Below are 13,987 nucleotides of genomic sequence, written 5' to 3' on the forward strand. Positions count from 1 at the left end.
GAGGATTGGATTTCTTGGTTATTTTGATATTCTGTGAAACTCTTCATCACAAGATCCCTCTTAAGAGAGCAAGTATCCCGGCATAGGTAAGTATGCAAGGCACATCAACTTCCTACTCCACTCAACTCTACCGAACTACCGTCGCATGTGCAACTTCTTTTTCGCGCTAAACCAATAGGAGGATCCCAGCCAGATAAGTCTTAAGCTTACGGCCCCGGGTGCCTCGTGATGAAAAATGGCGAAATCGTGACTGCGCCAGTCATGCTATATAGATATGTCCACTGCCTTCTTTTTTCCTTCTCGCCTTCATCCATCGGTGTGAAAAGAAAGATTTCCTTACACTTGATCCAAGGACTCTTTCCTTTCCTCTGTTGTAACCAAACCTCTGGTTGCTTATCAAATGACTACAACAACAACGCCGATAACACATTCTTTCCAGAAATGGAGAAGATGGGTAGCTTTTGGCTCTGCCATCTTTAACTGGTATGTCTACCTCCAAATATGAGCTTAGAAAGCGATAAGTAGGAGGACGAGGAGGTAGCATGAGAAAGATCACACGTTAACACCTGCATATCTACTTATCATAGCTTATCTGCTGGGAGTATAGTCCTATTCTCGCTATGGGCTCCGGTATTTCAGCAGAAATTAGGATATAGCCAGATGCAGGTGAATGCGATTTCTATCGCTGGTGAGCTAGGACTATATCTTCCGTATGATAACAAAACGCCACATTCTTGATCGACCCCTCCGACCCATGATTAACATACCCCAGAGTCCCAATATTCGGTTACATATGCGACCAGCTGGGACCTAACCGGCTCAGTATCCTTGCCGCAGCTTTCTTCGGTTCCGGATACGCTTTGGCATCACTCGCATTCTCGGGCGATTTTACCTACCAGTATATGGTTATTGCATTTGCTCTGGTAGGGATGGGTACCAGCGCCATGTACTTCTCTGCTGTCACAACCTGTGCGAAGAACTTTACAAGTAGTAGGGGTCTGGCATTAAGCTTCCCAATTGCAAGTTTTGGGTTGAGCGGATTGTGGCAGAGCCAACTTGTTTCCCGAGTTTTTGTGGATGGAAGTGGGGTAGTGATGGTGAATGCTGTGTTTGTGGCCTACTCTGTATACTTAATCTTTGTTGGGCTAGTCGGAGGTGTGCTCCTTCAAGTTTCCCCCGAAGAGGTTGTTAGTGGAGAGGTAGATGAAGAGTATTACGATGAGGAGGAGGAGGACGAGGAAGAAGGACGACTATTACGAGAGGCGGAGACGAGTTACGGCACCAGCATCAGTTGCGACAGCGTCGACAGCATCATTGACGATAAGCGCTGGATCAATAATGCCACTCGAAGCTTCCTCCTCGATAAAACTATGTGGCTCTTCGCTACTGGAGTCTTCCTCGTCACCGGCCCTGGCGAAGCCTTCATAAACAATATGGGCTCCCTCGTCCTCTCACTCACTCCTCCCGCAACCACCAGTACCCAAATTGACCCGGCAACCCACGTATCACTCATAGCCATATCTTCCACTGCGGCCCGAATAATTGCAGGTATTGTATCCGATTACCTTGCTCCCCCGGCCTGTCATGCCGTGCACAGTTCTCGCCCCCGCTGCTCCCGGATGGTGTTTATTCTATTTTCTGGCACCCTCCTCCTCATGGCACATCTTCTTCTGGCATCAGGGTATATTCAGCTGCACCCATCGCAGTTCTGGATTGTCTCTTCCTCAATTGGTGCTGGCTATGGTGCGACGTTTACATTAGCACCAACAGTGGTGAGTGTAGTATGGGGGACTGAGAATTTTGGCACAAATTGGGGAATGGTGTGCATGACCCCTGCGCTGGGAGCAACGGCTTATGGTGTGATATATGCAAGTGTGTATGATGAGCATGCTGGTGATGATGGGAGATGTTTTGATCACGGGTGCTACGCCAAGACATTTGGAATGATGGCGGTGGGAACTCTAGTGGCTATGGCAGGCTGGGTGTATGCCTGGAGAATGTGGAAGAAGAGGGGAGTGGTAGTTTAGGTGAATGTTTTTTTTATGTATAGATATTGCTTATTCTTTCGGGTTGCATCCGCGTAGGGTTTGGTCTTGCATCTCGTGGACCTTTTTAGATTTTTAGAGCGCCATTTGCTTGTTTGGTTTTCGGCTTTAAATTGCATTCTTGAGCAATTTGATAATAATACACACGCTAGGTCACAAAGTTCGTACCATTGCCAATTTCGTCCGAGTGACATACATGATCATGCTTCTTGACAACAACGACAACACAGAGCGCACACTGATCGAAGACCGAATCCAATCTTATAGGTCCGATAGGATACACACTGATACATGTTTTTATCCTCTCTCGAGGGACCTTTCTTTTTCCTTTGAACGTTGCCCGCAGGGTCGATATGGTAACGGTATCACCTGTATATATACGTAGAAAACCGGAAGGACCCCTAAAAGCGGTTTTCCCGTAATTGTGCCCGCCCTCGAGTTTACTGCGTTTTACCGAAATCTTTCTCCTGCTAATTCCCGTACATTATATAGGTATGTGGCCATGAAATCTAATCAGAAAAGGTGGGGACCCCGAGATAACATACTCCAAACCTTATGGCAAATGGAGAAGGTATGTACATATGTGTATATATAAAGAGTACCAAACCTTGATTGGAATCTTTGACATAAAAATCAGTAGACTATGTACCTCCCAGTATATACCAAGCTACCGGCCTGTAGAAAAACCCAACTCTAAGCACGTGAATTCGAGACGTTCAAAATTTTGTGAACTCGAGGCCTTCAAAATATGAAAACAGTACTGAGCCAGTGCTAAAGGCCAGGTAAGAAGGGCGATGGTGACGTTTAGAACCTAGCTCGGCGTGGAACCGCTCCCTGGTGGTTCTACGAGGTTTCGTTTTGTTATGGGTTAGGTTTTTTTTTTTTTTTTCCCACTCATGCTCACGAGACCGAGATGTGATCAGATCCTATAAAAATATCTCACGATCAAAGTCTATCGTATTTGATTGTAGTTACCTGCGATTCTAGAAATAATCTTGTGTTTATTAGCGATACTTGTACTCATTGATCTAAAATAAACGACTGGATATTCCTACATAGTAGATATATGTACATATAACCTTCTACGGTGATCCGGGAGCTGAAGCAACATACCTCCCAATTCATGATAACTACGCGTACAAGTAGACAGACCATGACTAAATAATAGCGATCTAGAGTAGAGATAGGTTAGCCTCGTCACCGGTGTATACACCTAACCCTATGTCTGGTGGCTCAGGTTGGGGGATGTTCGATTCCCACCTTGGATTTCTGGGGACCAGTAACCCACTCAACATTCTGATCGCCCAGGTGGTAATATTACTACATGTAATTATAATGAGCTTTCCTCTTTGCAATTTCAGGAATAGAATAGAATGTGAAATGTTATGTGCATGCGGCTCACAGGTATCGAGGCATAGAGACGAGTCTGCTATAGTAGCATTTAATTAACAGCAAACAGGAAAATATTCAACTACTTTCAAAAAGAAAAGAAAAATAAAACTATATTGACCACCCAAGAGTTACCCGAACCAAATACCCACCGAAGAGAAAAAGAAAGACCCAAAATAACTCGTAGTATACAACTGCCGTCGATACATGATTTCAAACCCGTGAGTGAGAAGGTGTTCGGAAATACATATTGAACTTGACTACACTCTTACAAAGGGCATAAAAGACTTTTTTTTCTTCCCCGCGCGCGTGTAAAGCAAACCGAGACAAGAGCCGTACTTAAAAGTTAGTAATTTCTCCGCACATTCCCCCATAGGAGATTGGAGCGTAAAGAGCCCCTCAAAACGAAATAAAAAGGAAAGAAAAAAAAGACCCAAAACAACTCCGGTTTACAGCCCCCTGTTATTGTCTCCAACTCTTAAACATTGCTTTCCTAGTATAAGAATACTAGTCAAATACGCATACGCCACATTTTCCGGCCTAAAACGTATCGTCTCTTTTGTTATAGAGCGTCTCCACCGTGATTAGTATTATGTCCTCGTCAAAGTCTAATTAGTCGCTCTATCCTCAAAGCCCGGGACATCCAAGCCCATCCCCATATCTGCAGTCGGTGCAACATCAGTTGGCGAGTGGTTCTGTGGCGATTGGCTTGTGTCATCCATCATGTTCACGCCAAGCTCTTGGCCATCCATTCTCTGCATATCTGGCGTGTCCATGCCTCGTACGTTGCCAAGTGCTGTGATAGCATTGACATGGGCGATATCCTCACTTGAACTCCTCTCGTCCCCCTTTTTGGCGGCATTTTTGGCAGCCTGACCTGGTGCACGAGTCTTTAATTCTCCTGTTACAAACTGGAGGTAGTAAGGAACCTCGATACCACTCTTAAGGAAAAAGAGTTTAAGATTGCGCGCCTTATCTTTAAGTTGAACTTGGTTGCGGTCTTTGAGCATCTCATTGACCGTTCCACCAGGACCAAACATTGCAAGAATTTGGCTCCAGTGAGGGCCTTTTACACGATCAAGACCGGCCATGAGTGCATTCTCTTCATCAGTTGACCACGGGCGACGTTGCGATGGAAGGCCTGCACGACGGGAGCTGGGAGAAGCCTTGGCAGTAGCGGCAAGGCGGGCACGTTCGTAGAGAACTTGGGTGGGTGCCGACTGTTGCGGGATTGGAGCCTGAGCAGGAGGGGCACCAAGCGACATGGCAATCGAGGTGTTCGAACCAAAGAGCTCAGCCTCGAGATTAACCTGTGCGGGAGTTACCGCTTCAGGGTTGATAGGGGGCTGAGGAGCAGTTTGGAGCGAGTTATGAGTTGCCAGGGCAGAAACATTTGGAACATCAAGATTCTCTATGTGTGTATTTGGTTGATTCATCATTTGTTGGTGATGAATAGGGGGAGGAGGAGGGGTTTGGTGGGACATCGGTGGGGGTGGAGTACGTTGCGCACCCGACGACTTTCTTTTACGTGCTCTCCTCATCTAGCATAGAGTTAGAAGTGTATACAATGGGGGATAAGAATTCAAAATCTTACCGGCGCAGATACTATTACTTCGTAATTTTTGCTGACATACCAGCTGACCTCTTTTAAAAAGTCTTGCCAGACATATTTCTCGCTGAGGTTAACATCATCAGAAATGTGCATAAGATGCCCTTTTCTTTGAATCAGCCGAGCAACAAAATCAGCTTCGCTAGGGGTCAAAGCCTTTGCTCCAGGTCGTCTATGAAGCAGGATCTCTTTCATATCGTCAGGAAATAAGTCCGTCAATATTTCATCTTTCGCCCGCTCATTTGTGGACATAGCTGAGATATATGCTTGTGTCTTCAAATCGAGATATAAAGCGCCTTGTGACTTTAGAAGGCGACCTCCATCGGGAACGAAGGTATCTAGGAAATGTTCATTCAAATGAAAAAACCCAACTTCCTGCGAACCGAAAACGGATGAAACGAACGTCGCAAGATTAACTTTGCGCACAGTAGTGCGTTGTTCAGGAAGATCGAGCTTTAAATCGTCCGCACTAAGGAATGCCTCGGGAGTATAAAGCTTTTTTGTCTGATCGAAAAGTGACTTCATCGTGAAATAGGCCTGTCCCTGGTCGGACTCAGGCTGGGTCACGATGCTAAGTGTTTCCTGGTATGGCCCTTTGCCGAGTGTTGTCAGGATTTGAGAGGACTAGTACTGATAATCAGCACGTTGTTCAAAGTCCGAAGGGAAATAATCATTAGGGTAGGTCCTAACATACCAAGTTGTCTAGGATGGGTAAGCTCTGTATTCTCAGGTTTTGGTTCGCGTCCCATAACATGCAGCTCGGATCGCCGTAGCTCAGGTTCCAAACGTTAATATGATTGAGGTGCTCATTCTCGTGGTCAGACTCATCCAATTCAAACTCGTGTTCAAGGCCGTCGTCTTCAAGCGAGCCGTTCTGGCTACCATCATGCTCATGATGTTGGTTTTCGTACTGACTTTCTGAACCAGGCTGGCCAGTCTTATCTGCAAAAACGGCAGCAACGTCTCCGATGTTTTGAATATGCGACTCGGTTACATCACCCTGCATTTCATGAGTGTTCACAACGGGTACGGCTCCGTCAATATGTTGTGTTTCAAGGCGTTGACGTTTTGCCGGGGGCGGTTCGTATGAGGGCTCAAATGTTGAAGGCCCATTAGCATCATTGTGCCCATCCGGGCGTTTCTCCCAGGAATTCGGGGCATTAAAAGAAGCATTAAATGCAGCGATTGAAGATAACGATGGATCAACCGACTCAAGCTCTAAAGGAATGAAGGGTTAGGTTAAATATCTAATCAAGAGGCTGCAGGATGTCGGGGATAGATATGGGCGAGGGTGTCGGGGAGCGGGGTGGTTGGGTGTGGAGAAACAGATTGGACTTCAAGGAATTTGGGCGAAAAGAAATGAAAAGAAAGGAAGGATCAACACGATTAATGTGAGCTAAAGGACAGAGTAATCACATACCAGTTGTAGTTGTGAGCTGCTGGGGGTCCTGTATTTGTTCTTGCTCCTCAGTAGGCGGTGGGAGGGAGTTCTGCTGTGACGTCGAAGACATAGTTTTTGGATTTGGGATTTTTTTTTGTGCTGGCTGCTTGCCCTCTGATTGAGCCCGAAGCCCTGTGTGTAAAATATTGTGAGAGAGGGTTGAGGGCGAAAGAGGAGGGCAAAGACCAGAGACAACCGTGGGGTCGGTGACAGGGGTGTACCAGTTGTTCAGGATAATACAATAGCTTTGTAGTTGCTGATCAGGCGAGTTATCTCAGGGTAACGACAACCATTGGCGTAATTCATAGCTCATGCTACTGAAGTGTCTAAATATAGATATATTTACAGTATGTAGTATAATTTTGTAGCATCGAGTATTGCTGGATTTCGTAACAGAAATTTCTCCAAGCAGTTATGATTTAAACTGCATGTAGGGTTGCGGTGGTCTTGCTAGCAAAACTCTACTCTCTGGCTGCAGTTGCCTCTAGAAATCCGCTATATATCGTAAAGTACCTGTAGTTTCCGGAGTCCTCAATTGGTAACAACCAAGCATCAGCAGTCCTGAGCTAGAATGCTTAGATTATATCAGTATATACTCACTCGTTAATTAAAAGGTCGGAAGTCGCTGCAACCAAATCCTCACACAGAATTCCGGCCTTTTAATTAATGCGTGAGTATACCAGTACATATATAGAAAAGAAGGGAAATTGAGAAATTACCATGCAAGAATTATTGCAGAAACTGGGGAGTTTACATGATCATTCCATATCGTTGCCACGAGGGACTCCGGGAATTACTTAGACACACGTACACGGCTCGTCAATTCCACACTACAATAGGCTCCACATTGAGATTGTGCCCGAACGTACCTGTAGGAGTTACGCCTTGGACAATTTGTATTTGAGAGATTTGAGAGTCGAGTAAACATCTCCTCCTTTATACTAGCTACATGTAATTTATGACAACAACGTCGCGTGTGGTGACCACCTGTTCCAACTAGCTATTATCCATTGGGACTAGTCTAACGCCAGTCGTCTCAAGTTGTCACTTATTACACTGCCCGTACGCTCCAAATTTTTGCCACCGCTCACCCTGGCACCCCCCTCGGCCAAATAATTAACGTAACTTAGAAATCTGAATGTCTTCTATGTTTCATGAACTATTTTCTGGAAGTCTTCTGAGTCGATAAGGGTTAACTAAGCCTACATATCCCTTTGGCCGTCACTTTTTAATTGTTAGGGCCTACCAGGCCCGATTATAATTAGGCGATTATATTAGTCGATACGTTAGGGAATTATCACGAAAAGCTGCCCGGCTCAGAGACCACAAAAAGACAGAACGTTCCTAATTGGTCCATTCCTACCTGATCGGGCCTGGTAGGCTCTAATAATTAAAAAAGTTACGGCCAAAGGGATAGCATAAAGAGGTTATATGTGGGTCGTTCGTTAATATTGGGCTTTTTTCTCTATATATTTAATGCTTGAGATTGGTCGGTAGATATCGACGAGTGATATTTTATGATTTAATATTGTTGTTGGGAATACCTACGTATACGTCAGTGTCAGACTACACACATACATCTGGCGATAGTCGGTACGCACTCAGTAAAATGTAAGGTCATTATATACATATAGATATGGTATTGTTTTCACATTTAATGCAGTGACCAGTCAAAACTTTCCTGTGCTAAAGGGTTTTTACAACCCAGTAATACATGTAGTTATATCATATCGTTCCGGAAAGTCGCCTTTAGATAAGAAAAAAAGTCGTAGATGTAATATTAGGTTCAAGCAAAGCTTATTATATTTATTACTAAGCTACGTGTAGTTAAAGTCTTTTGATACCAGTCTCATTTTCCGCCAGCACCTCCTGGATGAAAAAACTACTAGAATGCTGCAACTACTACTAATTACCAGGCATGCCTCGACATATTGTCTCTGAAGTCTACCGAGGATAAATCAACCTGCTGATTTGCCCTTTAATCTCCTCCAGCACCACCGCTGGTGTTAACAGCCGCATTCGCATTGGCAGCCCCTCCTCTTCCTTTCCCACCACCGCCCCTACCCCTTCCACCCCTAAACCCACCTCTTCCGCCTCCTCCATCACCGCCTCCACTATTACTACCCCTCCGTCCCCTACCCTGCCTACCGCCACCACTACCACCACCACCAGGCCCATTTGTATCGGCAGCAGGAGCAGTAGGAATCCCTGCCTGGGTTTCTATTAAAGTCGGATGCTGAGCTCCACGTCTGCCTCCACCTCCACCACCTCCTCCTCCTCCTCCAGTAGCGTTGGAACCTCTTCCTTCACCTCTTCCATGACGTCTCCCGCCACCACCACCGCCGCCACCAGCTTTTGGTGCTGTCGGTGTTGTAGGACTCTGTATTTTACCCGGACTAGCTGGTGTAACTGCTGGACCACTTGATGCAGCCGCAGAAGAACCAGAAACAGAGCTTTCGCGTTTAAGTAGTGTTGGCATTGTTGATGTAGAAACTGGCGGGGGGCCAGTATTTAAGGAGACCTGCTTCTTAAGGATAGCCACAGGAGTTGTATTTGCCTGAGGTGGTGAACCAGATGCAGTGGTGTTCGCACTTTCTTCACGCTCTAGACGATTGCGCCGGTCCCGACGGGAACCACCACGGGAACGAGGTGTTTTAGTTGCTGTTTCTTGCTGGGATTGTGGATTATTTGAAGAGAGGGTCGCATTAATTGCCGGTGGCGCATCAGATTGAACGGTAGCAGGAGCGGGGGTGGAATTGGTGCCTTCAACAACAGAAGCGGCAGTCTCAAGGGCAGTCTTGCTAACACGAGAACGACGAGGACCAGCAAGACCTAGATCGCGCTGAAGGATAGCTGCAACACTGCTTGCATTTCCGCGTTCCCGGCGTCTTTCTCTTTTTGGCTTCTCCGTATCGGCAGCTGGACTTTTTTCTAATTTCGATCCTGATCCGGAGCTAGACATATTGCGAAGTATACTTCCAACACCCGACCCTTCACGTCTGAGTGTCCCAACGCCTGATCCCTCACGCCTTAGGAGAGTTGCTGTCTCCATATCAACAGTCCTAGCTGCCTGCTTGGTGGCTTTGTCTTCCTTATCGTTATCGTCCTTGTCCTTTCCTTTTCCTCTGCTCTTCTCAAGCCGCCGTTTCTCTGACCGCCTCATCGAGCCTTCTTTCCCGTCTTTATCTTTTGATCTATCAGACTTAGATCTCCCTCCTGTTGAAGCCTTATCAGAGGCTGCCGCAGCCTTTTGCTGCTTAATGAACTCGACAAGAGGTGTTGTTTTGGGCTTCCCTTCTTTCTCCGGAGTTGGCAAAGGGGCAGATAAGGGATCATCTTGGACGACTGTACGCCCACCAGCAGTCGCTGCACCGTCAGTGGTGGTTCCATCAGCTTGAGCGCCATCACCTGCTGTGGGAACAGCAGATGATCCATTGAGAGATGCGATAAAGGTGATAAAATCTGGATCACTATCAATAGTTCCAGCCCTAGCATCTACACGAATGCCTTTTTTCGGGAATTTCTGAAAAGGTGCATATTCCATCTGTGGGTTTGTGGCGTTGCCTTTAGAATCCACAAATTGGCCATGGTTACGGAGAGCATCGTTGAGAGCAGTTATTTGTGCAGGTGTTTTAAATTTGATATAGCAGCGTGAGAAGGTAGGTAGTTTGTTACGACTGCATATTTTATATTATCAGTGATGCTGTTTGGCATATGGAGAAGACCGGGAGAACTAACTCTGACGGAATTTTGCCCTGTATCCAACTAAACCACTCCGTAGTTTCTTCATTAATGTATTCTGCTAGAGCTTCTTTAAATTCTTCCTCTTTAAGCAAACTTGGAAGATGGCGGACGACGATCCTCAAGCGGACAGTAGCTTGATTTCCACCACCACCACCACCACCACCCCCACCCGTACCACCACCGCCTTTGCTACCCCCACCGGTCCTCGACCGTGATTTAGGTTTTTCTAGAATGGTTGGAGCTGTTGTCGACATAGCTAAATAGCTAAATAAGTGCTTGTTTTGATCAGCTACAGACGTGAATGGATGATGAGTTAAATACAATGTAGTTGCGGAAGGTCTTGAGTGAGAAGAGGCGAGGCCACCAACCAATGCTTACGTAATAACACACTAAGTTTACGCATGAGAGAGCTGAAGTGGGATAGTTGTGGTGGCGTTTCTTGAGAGAGCCCCACAGTTTGTGACGTTTTTGATTCTGGCCAGGCACCTGCGTTTATCGTTTGCCTAATCAACAAGCAAGCAAGCAGAGGTGATTATTCAAGCGCCCGACCTCAAAGCACTGCCTTACTGCTTCACCAGCTAAAGTCGTGACATTGGTAATTATACCACCTAGACCATTTACAAGCCGTCGCTCTAGTCTGTCCAATAACGCCCCCCCTCTGCCCCTCTGCCCCCTTCCGTTCAGCTCTATCTGTCTTTATCCAGACTATTCCTGACCGTCTAACCCCAAAGGCCAGCTCATCCCGCACCTATCGGTAATCCGTCTACTGGACCCCTCCACCTCTAGATCTCGCAACCATACCGTTCAGTCAGCTCATCCCGGTTTTCCTCCCCCTCACACACGTACCAAACCCCCCATCTCCAACATCTACTTCTCCGTCATCTCAGCCTACAGGTGGTAGCAGAACCCCAGTATCCCGAACCAATCACCGCACATCTACAGTCCTTACTAGCAACAATATGAATCCGGCCGGCGAGAAGGGTGGTGGCCCAGCTGCAGCCACTAGCGGGGGTCCCGATCAATGGTTGGAACAAGCAAAAAAATGTAAATATCTGACGGAAGGGGATATGAAAAAGTTATGTGAGCTTGTCAAGGAGTGCTTGATGGAGGGTTCGTATCTCAGATCTGCTTCTCGTATCCCCACTGCCTTATCTATAAACCATGTATGTAGAGTGGATAAACTAAATGAATCCGTTTTTCGGGGGTGCGCCAATAGAGTCGAACATTCAGCCTGTATCAACACCCGTTACGGTATGCGGTGATATCCATGGTCAGTTTTATGATCTCATGGAGTTATTCAATGTGGGTGGAGGCTTGCCGGACAAGGTCAACTACGTTTTTCTGGGCGATTTCGTCGATCGAGGGTATTTCTCGCTGGAGACATTTACATTATTGATGTGTTTGAAAGCAAAGTCTGTCTCCCAAAATGCCACTCATGGTTTCTCAGCAACATATCAGGGTCGCACTGGTCATGTACGGGAAACTTGTATAATGGCATTTGCTAACCTGATAAATTTACAGATACCCCGACCGGATAACTCTTGTACGCGGAAACCACGAATCTCGTCAAATTACCCAAGTTTACGGTTTCTACGAGGAATGCCAAACGAAATACGGTAACGCTAGTGTATGGAAATCATGTTGTCAAGTTTTTGATTTCTTGGCGCTTGCAGCAATCATTGACGGCAGTGTACTGTGTGTACATGGGGGGCTCAGCCCTGAGATCAGAACATTGGACCAGATAAGAGTTGTTGCAAGGGCACAGGAAATTCCACACGAAGGAGCATTTTGTGATTTGGTTTGGAGTGATCCAGAAGGTACGTTCATTCTACCTAGAAAGCTAGATAAACCCCTGCATATTCAATTCTAGAAGACCAATAGCTGATGAGATGTGAGAACAGATGTAGAAACATGGGCTGTATCACCTCGAGGGGCCGGGTGGTTATTTGGTGATAAAGTAGCGACAGAGGTATGGGTCCTCATTCTAAAATTATTCGACAACATGCTTACTTCTTACTATTAGTTTAATCATGTAAACGGTTTATCACTAATAGCGCGTGCCCATCAGCTGGTAAATGAAGGATACAAAGTAAGACCCCTATTTCTTTTTTTCCTCTCCAGCCTAGGAATTTCGCGATTATAGTAACTTATTTGTACTGCAGTATCACTTTAAAAATAAAGATGTGGTAACTGTTTGGTCGGCACCAAACTATTGTTACCGCTGCGGAAATGTGGCAAGTATCATGAAACTCGAGAAAGACCTCTCACCGAGTTTCACCATATTTCAAGCAGTGCCGGATGATCAAAGGATCATCCCAGCTGGGAGGGGAGGGCGAAGCGAATATTTCCTGTAAACCTTCAAGTTATACTTTTTTAACGAGATGGAACTTTATATATGCGCAAAACTCCAACAAAAGGACCTCTATTATGGACCTGGTTGAGAAAAGCGTGCTGGTTTCTTACGAAGCGACGCATCATGCATTATATCTTTCGGTGTCTGGGTTGTGGGCAGTTTTCTTTCTTGTAGGCTGTTTGTTAGTCTGGGTCTGGGTTGTTTGGGGCCGGGGGATAAGAGGGTCAACGTTGGGAGTCTTGCTGCGATTTTGTTGAGTTTTTTTTTTCTTCTTTTTTCCAACTGTCTTCTTCCTTCTATGTAAGAGGTTTTTTGTGCAGTGTTTGAGGCAGGAGCTTTTGGGTGGATTGCTGCCTTACAGTCTAGATTCATATAGTTAAGATGGTATGCAATGGTAGTTATGGGGTTCTGGGTATATACGAATTTTACTTTCTCACAGTTAATCATAGGCTTTTTTAAAAGTCCTAGTAGTCCTCTACATTCTTTAAAGAACTAGGATGAATTATAAGAACAATAAATAGATCCGTGGTAGTATAAGTTGTAGTTGGTTTTCTGATCACCAAGGCCTGGCGTACCTAATATATTATCACAGATTATAATCCTGACCCATTAATGAATTAAAAAAAAAAAAAAAAAACCCCTGACCCATTTTCAACGAGTGATACTCGGTGAAGCTTCAAAATAGCACACTAACACGGGCTACATATGTATATTATTTAGTCCCCCACGAGTCTCAACAAAGTTTGAACGATATAAACCATCGAGTCTGCTGGACAACGGGGAGAGCTCTCCGGTGACCAACTACATGGACGTGTTGTAGCGCGGGTCAGTCGTCTAGTGCGCTTATAATCAACGCATACATACATGTACGCACGTATATGCGTATGTTCGACGGTTGGGATACGTTGGAGGCTAGAGTCGAGGGATATGTGTCCAGTATATATGGCTCTATATACATGTGAGCTTCAAGCCCTCGAGAACAATAACATCTAGGATTTTTACTCCTTCAATTTACGCCCCCCTCCCCGCCCCTCCCCCTTCCCCCCAGTACTTCCCATAAATTCAGAGATACATACATCATATATCGTCCTGCAGCACCTGATATCGAATAGTTACACACAGATATGTGACGCTCTATCCCTTGGTTTTGATTTCAGATGAAGTAGATTTCTGACCCTGAAAAACGACTACGCAGATAAGTAAGCATACAGCTAGCGAAATGTCACCTGGACTAGTGTCCAGGTAGCCGGACTCTTCCTGTCACTACTTAGCGGAAATGTCAACGACAGCTTCCTAATTTTGGCCCAGGACTCTGGAAACGGATGGTTACCACTATCAGTAGCGATTGTGATATATCAATCGTTGCAACAGCAAATACTGCGTGACCCGTTGCAGAGCTCCGGAGT

At 45.7% G+C, this 13,987-nt stretch overlaps 4 protein-coding genes across 4 annotated transcripts; 2 read left to right on the forward strand and 2 right to left on the reverse strand.

Annotated features, from left to right (window-relative positions):
- Nucleotides 1-400: 400 nt before the first annotated feature.
- Nucleotides 401-2,027, forward strand: H6S33_004636 (uncharacterized protein; the record flags this gene model as incomplete). The annotated part of the gene is made up of 3 exons (XM_044835978.1): nucleotides 401-483; nucleotides 588-710; nucleotides 773-2,027. 3 exons carry the CDS (start codon nucleotides 401-403, stop codon nucleotides 2,025-2,027), a joined length of 1,461 nt encoding a protein of 486 aa, XP_044690609.1.
- A 2,015-nt stretch (nucleotides 2,028-4,042) lies between these two features.
- H6S33_004637 (uncharacterized protein) lies at nucleotides 4,043-6,554 on the reverse strand (the record flags this gene model as incomplete). The annotated part of the gene is made up of 4 exons (XM_044835979.1): nucleotides 4,043-4,975; nucleotides 5,029-5,667; nucleotides 5,738-6,261; nucleotides 6,464-6,554. The coding sequence occupies 4 exons, from the start codon at nucleotides 6,552-6,554 to the stop codon at nucleotides 4,043-4,045; spliced, it is 2,187 nt and encodes a 728-aa protein (XP_044690610.1).
- A 1,908-nt stretch (nucleotides 6,555-8,462) lies between these two features.
- Nucleotides 8,463-10,482, reverse strand: H6S33_004638 (uncharacterized protein; the record flags this gene model as incomplete). Its single annotated transcript, XM_044835980.1, has 2 exons — nucleotides 8,463-10,161; nucleotides 10,223-10,482. 2 exons carry the CDS (start codon nucleotides 10,480-10,482, stop codon nucleotides 8,463-8,465), a joined length of 1,959 nt encoding a protein of 652 aa, XP_044690611.1.
- A 705-nt stretch (nucleotides 10,483-11,187) lies between these two features.
- H6S33_004639 (uncharacterized protein) lies at nucleotides 11,188-12,251 on the forward strand (the record flags this gene model as incomplete). The annotated part of the gene is made up of 4 exons (XM_044835981.1): nucleotides 11,188-11,338; nucleotides 11,445-11,640; nucleotides 11,750-12,045; nucleotides 12,130-12,251. 4 exons carry the CDS (start codon nucleotides 11,188-11,190, stop codon nucleotides 12,249-12,251), a joined length of 765 nt encoding a protein of 254 aa, XP_044690612.1.
- Nucleotides 12,252-13,987: the final 1,736 nt, after the last annotated feature.

This window comes from Morchella sextelata, assembly GCF_020137385.1.
Source record: "Morchella sextelata strain SCLS chromosome Unknown scls_18, whole genome shotgun sequence".
Taxonomy (NCBI): domain Eukaryota; kingdom Fungi; phylum Ascomycota; class Pezizomycetes; order Pezizales; family Morchellaceae; genus Morchella; species Morchella sextelata.